Source organism: Echinops telfairi, unplaced genomic scaffold (genome assembly GCF_000313985.2).
Source record: "Echinops telfairi isolate 266 unplaced genomic scaffold, ASM31398v2 ScPeMD7_7412;HRSCAF=8450, whole genome shotgun sequence".
Lineage (NCBI taxonomy): Eukaryota > Metazoa > Chordata > Mammalia > Afrosoricida > Tenrecidae > Echinops > Echinops telfairi.
In genome coordinates this window covers 1,053,732-1,062,503 of record NW_022111312.1, presented here as the reverse complement: position 1 = coordinate 1,062,503, position 8,772 = coordinate 1,053,732, and the positions used below count along the sequence as shown (strand labels likewise).

General features: G+C 54.0%; 1 protein-coding gene across 1 annotated transcript in view; it reads left to right on the top strand.

Annotated features, from left to right (window-relative positions):
- The window catches only part of SART3 (spliceosome associated factor 3, U4/U6 recycling protein), a 26,898-nt gene extending 18,132 nt beyond the window's left edge, over window positions 1-8,766 (top strand). Inside the window, exons 9-15 of the mRNA XM_045296682.1 lie at window positions 1,286-1,398; window positions 2,262-2,338; window positions 3,406-3,547; window positions 5,070-5,524; window positions 6,292-6,444; window positions 7,165-7,355; window positions 7,985-8,766. Of these exons, the coding sequence (XP_045152617.1) occupies window positions 1,286-1,398; window positions 2,262-2,338; window positions 3,406-3,547; window positions 5,070-5,524; window positions 6,292-6,444; window positions 7,165-7,355; window positions 7,985-8,162 (1,309 nt within the window). The 3' untranslated portion in view covers window positions 8,163-8,766. The remainder of the gene's footprint in view (window positions 1-1,285; window positions 1,399-2,261; window positions 2,339-3,405; window positions 3,548-5,069; window positions 5,525-6,291; window positions 6,445-7,164; window positions 7,356-7,984) is intronic.
- The last annotated feature ends 6 nt before the right edge of the window (window positions 8,767-8,772 follow it).

Here is an 8,772-nt window from a genome sequence, read left to right as displayed (position 1 = left end):
AATTGTCCAGGCTCTGTTCCATTAATACCCACTGGTCTGTTTGCATTTTGAGTGAGTCTTTTACCCATGGCTGAGCCTGTAATACCTAATGCATTGGTCGTTTGGAAACACCGAGTAAGTATACCTCCAAATGTTGACACATTTCGTTAGACAGTGTGTTTTTGTTTTGTCTTTTATAATCACATTAATTAACACAACACCCCCCCCCCCACTTATCTCAGTGGAAAACTCTTTAGTAGGAACCAGTCAAGCTCTCCATAGCAGATACAAAATTTTCCAACATTGGAATTCTCCCTTGAAAGCTTGAATCTTATTGCTGGCAGCAAATACACTGAGTGGTTTTCCCTGACGTGATAGGTTCACTTCGCTAATTTTCAAGTAAGTGCGCCACACGTGAGTGACCTTAGCTGGTCAAGTCACCTGTTCTTGCAAGTAAACATGGTGCTCTATGCGGAAAGCAGCTGGTTCCACTCACCACTGAGTGGAAGGCCTGGGCCCTTCTCTGAGGAGGCTGCTTCGGTTCCCTGGTCGACTTGCCATTGTGCTGCGGAATAATGAGAAAGGTATGCTGGGTCTTGATCCGAGCTAAGGGTCACCATTGCTTCCACGCCCTCAATGCAAATGCCAGCACGGTGAAAGGCACCGTATTTTGTTTTGCTTGCTTAGCAAAGCGTTCTGATCTGGCGGGCCACCAGCAAAGGGCCTTGGGGCGCCTACGAGTGAGTGCGCGCTTCCGATTTGGAGACGTGCTGCTCAGGTTTTAAAATGGCCCTAAGGTAGATTTACACACCTTTCTGTGTCGACACAAACTTCTAGGCAGAAACGAGGACACACAGTTTTTAAGTGCTGAGCAGTACGTGTGTGTCTGTTTATCCATCCTTGTTGGCACGCACAGATCTGATGGGGCAATATTGTCGACGTGCTGTCACCTTAGCGACTCCCCTGCTCTGGTGGGACCAGCTCCCCTTCCCTCTCCCCCAGTGTGCTGCAGCCCCAGAGTTGAAAAGCAGACTCGTTAGCAAGGCCGAGTGTGGCACTCCGTGCTCCTTGGCCCCTGCCTGTGAGGGAGAGTGAGTTGTAAGGAAAGGCTGCTTTGGGTTTTGAGCATCGTCTCCTGTCAGAAAGGAGCGAGCACTCCAGCAGTGCTGGTGCCGGCAGCTGTGGGTGGTTCTGGCGCCGCTGTCTCGGACTTGTCAGAGCGCTCAGGCCCCCGGCCCTGCTGTGGGGAGAAGGCCCTCTTCCTCTGTGAGCCGTGGTGGCAGCAGCTGCTTGTTTTCCATCCTAGGGCGCATGGGGACACCCAGCACTGCAGGAAGGCTCTCCACCGGGCTGTCCAGTGTACCAGCGACTACCCGGAACACGTCTGTGAAGTGCTGCTCACCATGGAGAGGACGGAAGGTGAGCCCCTCTGCGCTCCGCTCGCTCTGCTCCTGGCTGGATCGGATCCACCTACTGTTCGGTCTCTAGCCGGTGCTCTGGTTGGAAGCCCCTGTCAGGACAGGCTGTTTTCACAGCCTCTGTGTCCAGAATGTCCCTAGTGCTCCCTCCCAGGGGTGAGCCCTCCCATGGCTCTTGTCAGATCTTTGTGTATGAGCGGGCTCATGAGTGCAGGGGTTCTCGTAATCCTGGGTTTCGAGGGCTGTCCTGCCCCTTGTAGGAAGTTTAGTGTGACAGCACATACACACACCCCCTCCAGTGTGATGGCATCCATCAGTGTCTCTTGAGAACCCTCCTTCAGCACCGTGGCGCAGGAGACTGCAGACAGCCAGCAGAGAGACACAGACAGACAGACACATGTGCATTTGGTTGGGCAGATCCTTGGAACTTGGACAGTACATCGTGAGGCTACAGCCTGTGGGTTTTTAGTATCACACTAGACCACAGACAATAAGGACAGGAGATGTCCCAGGACAGTTTACCTCTTTAAATCCTAATTCTTTAATTTCAATATCAATGTTTTGCATAATAATGTATTGCCGTAATCGTTGGTAGGTTGGGTTTTAGTTTCCGGGTTTCCTTTCCAAAGGCATAGACAGGTTAACCCTGAGAAGACTATTGAACCCTAATCTCAAACCTATGCTAATGACTGCTCTTTTAAAAAAAAACGGGGAGCTGGCTGTCCTTCCCTTTTCTGAGGGAGAGCTTATGTTGTGTGTGTGTGTGTGTGTCTGTCTTAAGGTGTGGGGGGATGTTAAAGAAAATCACATGCCCCATCCTTCAGAAACCTGAGAAGTGAATGTTTGCTTTCTTCTTTCATCAAGGGACATTAGAAGATTGGGACATAGCCGTTCAGAAAACTGAAACACGGCTAGCCCGTGTTAACGAGCAGAGAATCAAGGTAACATGGTTTGAGTTTCTGGAGTCACTGGCAGCATTTTGGTCTGCGTTTACTATGGCTTTTCCTGTCTGAACCTTTTAGGTTTTCTCAAGTGTCTTTCCTCAAAGTATTAATTATGAAGTACTTGAAACAGGGTGAAATCTGGTGTGCTGCAGTCTTTGATTGCTTGACGACTTTAGCCTCCACAGTCAGTATCTTGTGGAGGTGTTTAGCTCCTGATACTAAAGAATGAAGAGGCCCAACCAGGTCCTTCTTACGCACAGGCGCCAAGGAAGCCTCACTTAACGCCCCAAAATAACTTAGGGCCCCAGTGATGCAGTTTGAGGTGCTGTTAAAAAAACTCCAAGGACTTGAGATACAGAAATGTAGTCATAATAAGCCTGGGTGAGCAGGGCAGCGGGAAGCGTGGGCCTGTCCTTGTTTTATCGTGGTCTCAGCACGTGGGCCATGGGTCCCTAAAGGGCCCTGGTGGTGCAGGGGTTAACCACTCGACTGCTAACCCAAAGAAAACCAAAACCAAGTTGATGCTGATTCATGATGACCTTGTAGAGCAGAGTAGAAATGCCCTGTGAGTTTCTGCGACTGCCTTTCTTAAGGGAATAGAAAGCGCTCTTTCTCCCTTGGAGCGGCTGGTGGATCTTGTGGATTGCATTCCGACATAAAACCCACTACACCACCAGGACTCCTGTTCATCAGAAGGCAGATCGATAGCTTCAGCCAGTGTTTCCTAGAGTGGATGATCTTGCCCCCCCCATGCTGGAACCATCTATAGATACCTACTCTTTACTCTGGATATTAAAGAATTGCCAGGGTGGGCGCTGAGTGACGTTTTTCTTGCAAAGGGGCTGGTAGGCCAAATGAGGTTGGGATACCCCATGCGCCCGCCACCCTGGGGGAGAACACTGTGGCAGTGGCAGTCTGTGTCTGTAAAGGTTGCAGCCTTGTGAGCCCTGCGAGCCTGCTCCACCCTGCCCTGTAGTGTTGCTGTACCTCCGTCCTCTCCTAAGACAGTTGGGTAGACCTCATGCTGTGACACCCAGTGATGTGTCCCATTGTCCTTTGTCTAGGCTGCGGAGAAGGAAGCCGTCCTGGCCCAGCAGGAAGAGGCGAAGAGTGAACAGCGGAAGCGGGCCCGGGCCGAGAAGAAAGCCCAGAAGAAGAAGAAGAGCCGAGCCAGTGAGGACGCAGAGAGAGAGTGGGGTGACGAAGGTAACGCTTGGGCGAGGTATCATGTGGAAACCTCTCTCAGACCTGTAAGGATGCTGCTCAGTACTGAGAGCTTGGTGTTTCCCCAGACGCTGGTGGGAGGCCGGCTGGCCCACCCCTCTCTAGGGTGTATGTTTTGCAAACTAGGACGGTCTTCCGTTAAACTCAGGAAACTTGTCAGTCCCAACTCACAGTGACCCTATAGGGCAGGGTAGAACTGCCCCTGTGAGTTTCCCAGGATGTAACTCTTGATGGGAGTAGAAAGCCTCATCTTCCTTCCTCGGAGCCGCTGGTGGTTTCGAGCTGCTGACCTTGCAGTTAGATGCTTAGCACATAACCACTATGCCACGAGGGCTCCTCTCCGTCTTTGTGGAGCTTGATAGAAACCCAAACCAAACCATTGCTTCTGTTTGGACTCAGTGGTTCTCAGTAGGACTTCCAAGGCTGTCAAATCCTTACAGGGGCAGGCAGCCTCAGTTAAATCGGGACACTGCTGTGATCATTGCGGCCCACTGTCCTCATCCCCCAGCCCAGGCCCTTCATAGCCCAAGGCTTCCATTTGAAAGCATGGGGCATTCTGGTGTCAGTCTGGCCCAGTGTTCCTGTGACTCTTGTGACCTTTGCCCTCTGGAAGAAGACAGGCCCTTCGTCCTTAGCCGCCCCTGGGCCTACTCTGTCCAGGTGTTCCTTGTGACTAGCTTCAGCCCATGTCTTTGACAGCAGGGACCCAGGAATGACGCTGGGTCCTTTTCACTGCCTCCGCTCAGGTGATTTTCATTAGTCCCTCAGAGCAGAGTGGGGCCCGTGTGACTCTGTGACCACAGTGCTGTGTCCCTGGGAATGGGCCAAAGAGGGCACCTGGAGCCAGCTGGGCCGGAGACCGTAGGGAGGACGTGGTGTATGCACCAGCATTGCGGGAGGAAGGAGGGAGTGTCCAGTGGGAAAGTCGCGTGGGGAAGCCCCCACCGTCTGCGCTGCCCTTGAGCAGCAGCAGAGGGCGGGCCTGTACGCTCCCCGCCCCATCAGGCTGTCAGCAGTGGCTCAACTTAGGTGCCACCCCTCCCTGAGCAGTGTTGAGCGTGCTGGGACGCCAGTGCTGGTGAGCTTTCTTGAAGGACCCGAAGCACAGCATGTTCTGAGGCCCAGCTGGCCCTTGGCATTCATTCAGAGGTCGTGACACCCGCATGTCAGTTACCTGGGTGCTTCAGCAGGTTCCACCCTGTATCTGCTCTGGAATTTGCCACTGACATGTGAGACCCTCTGGGCAATGGAGCTTGGTGGTCTCAGCTCCTTCCCTGTGCTGAGCCTGTTACCCTGCATTCCTTGGGGCCCAGAATGCAGCACGACTGGTCTGCTCAGCTTGGCAGGTGTAGTGCCTGTGCCTCAGGGGTCTGAGGGGTGAGTGCTGTTGATGAGAGTTAGAGTCCAAATCAGCTGTCTGTAGGGACAGTGCCATCATCACCCAGTAAATGTGTTCAGCTTAGAACCCCTCAGTCACTGCTGCTTTCCTTTTGAAAACCTGCAGAGCAGCCCTCCAAACGGCGGAGGGTGGAGAACAGCGTTCCTCCTGCCACCGCTGCGCAGGGCGCAGACACGGAAGCAGAGCTCCCTGGGCGGAGGGCCCCTGCGGAGGTCGGCCCCCCTTCCAAGCAGAAGGAAAAGGCTGCCGCCCTGAAGAGGGACATGGCCCGGGTGCCTCATGACAGCAGGAAGGACGGCATCACCGTCTTTGTCAGCAACCTGCCCTACAGCATGTCTGAGCCGGACACGAAGCTCCAGCCCCTCTTTGAGGCCTGTGGCGAAGTGGCTGAGATCCGGCCCATCTTCAGCAACCGCGGGGACTTCCGGGGCTACTGCTACGTGGAGTTCAAAGACGAGAAGTCGGCCCTGCAGGCCCTGGAGCTGGATCGCAGAAATGTGGAGGGGAGGCCGATGTTTGTCTCCCCCTGTGTGGACAAGAGCAAAAACCCGGATTTTAAGGTACGGTTGTGGACAGAGGCAGTTGATGACAGACCACAGTGGACGCTGTGGACGCTGGAGCCCGGCAGAGAAGGAAACAGCTTGTTTCCCTCCAGGTTGTAGGTTCCCAAACGGATTAGAAAAGCAATTACTGGGTGCCCCTGGCAATGAAAAACTTCCCCCATCATCAAAGACAAAGTGTAGGCTATGCAAGTCCAGGCTCACTCTCCCACTTTAGGAAATGCTGCACTGGAACCAGTGACTGAAAGCTAGCAAGATTACACCCTGTCCACGGCTGAAACTTGCCAGACCTGGGCAAAGTGGGCAGTCCAGGCATGTTCCAGCTGTGACGGGTTTTCCTGCCTTTACACTCTGGACGGACATTTTGTGTCCGATGGCCTCATGGCTTGGCCGCTTGGAAGGTGCATTAGCTGGTTTGACAGCGATGAGATGAATGAGGAGTTGTAGTAATGTCCACCTCTATGAAATGCTTTGCCGCCTTGAGGCTCTGCTAACGGTAACCGTTTGACACGATGTCACTGAATCCTCCCCCACACTCAGGGATTCTTTCCGTTCTTGTAGACGAGGAAGTTGAGGCTTAGGGAGGATGAGTGACTTGCCCAGGGTAGGGTGACCCAATAACTAAGTGACAGCGGCAGCCTGGACTTTGCTGTCCTGGCAGGCGAGTTCAGGTGGATATGCTGGGCCCAAGCTGGTGGTGGGGCCTGGCTGGCCCCAACTGACCTACCAACTGACGACCCCCACCCCCACCCCCCACTCCCCCACAGGTGTTCCGGTACAGCACTGCGCTGGAGAAGCACAAGGTGTTCATCTCGGGGCTGCCGTTCTCCTGCACCAGAGAGGAGCTAGAGGAACTCTGCCAGGCACACGGCACTGTGAAGGACCTCCGGCTGGTCACCAACCGGGCTGGCAAACCCAAGGTTGGCATTGGAGGCCAGCTTCTTGGCTTCTCCATCTCCTGGGTGACATCTTCCTGGAGGGGGCACCAGGTGCTCTGCTCAGAAAGATGGGTCCACTGTACCCGAGTCGGGTTATCCTGTCGGCAGGAGAATAAGGCACTTGACAAACCACACTCTGTGTGTGCAGGGGCCGTGCTGTGTCCCCTGGCTGCAGAGCCTCTTGGGCTCTGGCAGGACCCACGTGGCACCTGGGGGGAGCTGCCCTTCTAGCATCTTCCTCTGCTTTCTTCCTTCTCACTGGGCCTCCAGCTGTTTTCCTAAGGCCTCCCAAGAGTCCCTTCTGGTTCCAGGTTCCTTTGGGACTCCTCCCATCCCCCTTTCCTCCTGGGCGGCCTCCTCTTAGACTCTTTAAACCCTTTGCAGCCATGTTGAGCAGTGGCGACCTGGCCTTCCTCTGCTCTCCCCGCTGTCTCAGGTTCAGAGACAGTAGGTTCCCCCGTCTTGAGTTCACCTCGGCTTGCTTGCACTCACCTATGTTTCCCTTCCCACACCCGCCCCAGGTCCAGAACTGATCGAGATTTTCTGACCTTATGATGGGGAGGCAGGCGCAGTAGGATGTGGAGTAGGGCAGGGGCCAAACAGAGCAGGAGGGCTGGTGGTGGAAGGCAGGCTGAGGGCTGTTTGGAGGGCTGGCTGTGGCCAGGTCCGGGATCCCTGCCACTCTGCATTCTGCTCCTTCAGGGCCTGGCCTACGTGGAGTTTGAGAATGAATCCCAGGCATCGCAGGCCGTCCTGAAGATGGACGGCATGACGGTCAAGGAGAACGTCATCAAGGTGGCGATCAGCAATCCCCCTCAGAGGAAAGCTCCCGAGAAGCCAGAGGCCAGGAAAGCACCTGGGGGCCCCCTGGTGCCGCGGCAGATCTATGGCGCGTAAGTGTGCACACTTGGACCCGGCTGGGGTGGGGGCCCCCCATGGAGTCTCCTCTCCCTGCTAGAGCCTCAGCTTGCTGCTCTTGTGCTGCTCTTGCTGGCTCAGCGAGGAGGGTGGGGAGAGCCAAGCCTGGGCAGAGCGTAAACTCAGGCAGTGTAGACGCTTTCTGAGTAGGAGTTTTATTTTTGCCAGTTTATACTCGTGACATATCCAAGGTAACTTTTTAAAGGTAAACTTTGCTTATTGGATGCAGTGTGCTCTCCAGAACCACCTACAACAAACTCATTGGCTGCCTCCTGTAAAATCGAGGCTCTTTGCCTGGCAGGGACCAGCTAGCACAGTTGTAATGATCGTGGCCCGACTGCAAGACTGGCCATTTTATCTACCCTGCCGGTGACCCTGGCCTTGTTCCGATAGGGAAAGGCAGAGCTTGTTAAACAGAGCTTGACTTTGTCATCGAAACAAAGGAGGCAGGGGTTGTGTTACCCTTCTTGTTTTCTGCTTCCCATCTTTTAAATTTACTTCAGCAACGTTAGGCCATACTGACTAATTTTCACCAATTGATCAGGGGGGCATGGGACCATAGGTTCTCATTTCTAGAGGCTACTTTCCATGTTTGCTTTTCCAGGCGGGGGAAAGGAAGGACCCAGCTCTCTCTCCTGCCTCGGGCCCTGCAGCGCCCGAGCACCACCACTTCCCAGGCCGAGAATGGCCCTGCCTCACATCCAGCAGACGCCAACTCCACCCTGGCTGAGGCGCCCAAGATGTCTAATGCTGACTTTGCCAAGTTGCTTCTGAGAAAGTGAACGGGCCTCAGCTAGAGAAAAGAGATGCCTTACTTGACTTTGTCCTGGCTCCGTTACCCAGCCACGTGCCGGACCTCAGGCACTCCCTGTCCTCCGATGAGACTGAAGGGGAGGGCTGTTCCCAGGCAGGAGGTTGAAACGCTCCCTCATATTGAGGGCAAGGGAGGAGGAGGGTCACGCTGCTGTCTGGGCACAGGGTCTGGTTTCCGAAGCTATTTTTGTCTCAAAGTGTGAGCATCAGAAGTGAAACCTGAACCCAGTTCTGAGGCCACTTGTCCACATGTGTCTGGTCACCTCCTGGCCCCTTGTAGAAGACACCTGTCCTACACCTGTGCAGCACATGTGCCCATCGTTCTTACTTTGTAAAAGACAACACAACAGATGTTAGCAATTCACCACAATGGCCTATTTTAGTAAAGGTGGGAACAAGGGGATGTTACAAGCAAATCAGTTGATGACTTTTTGTTCAAAGGGGCTGTGCATTTTTATATCACGGATTTGTAACAACCTGTCAACACATTGTGTTTCCTATAAGCAAAACACTAGCCCCGGTTTTCTGGAGGAATTCTGTAGGCCGCTTGAGGTGGACCATTTTTCTTGGCCTAGTACA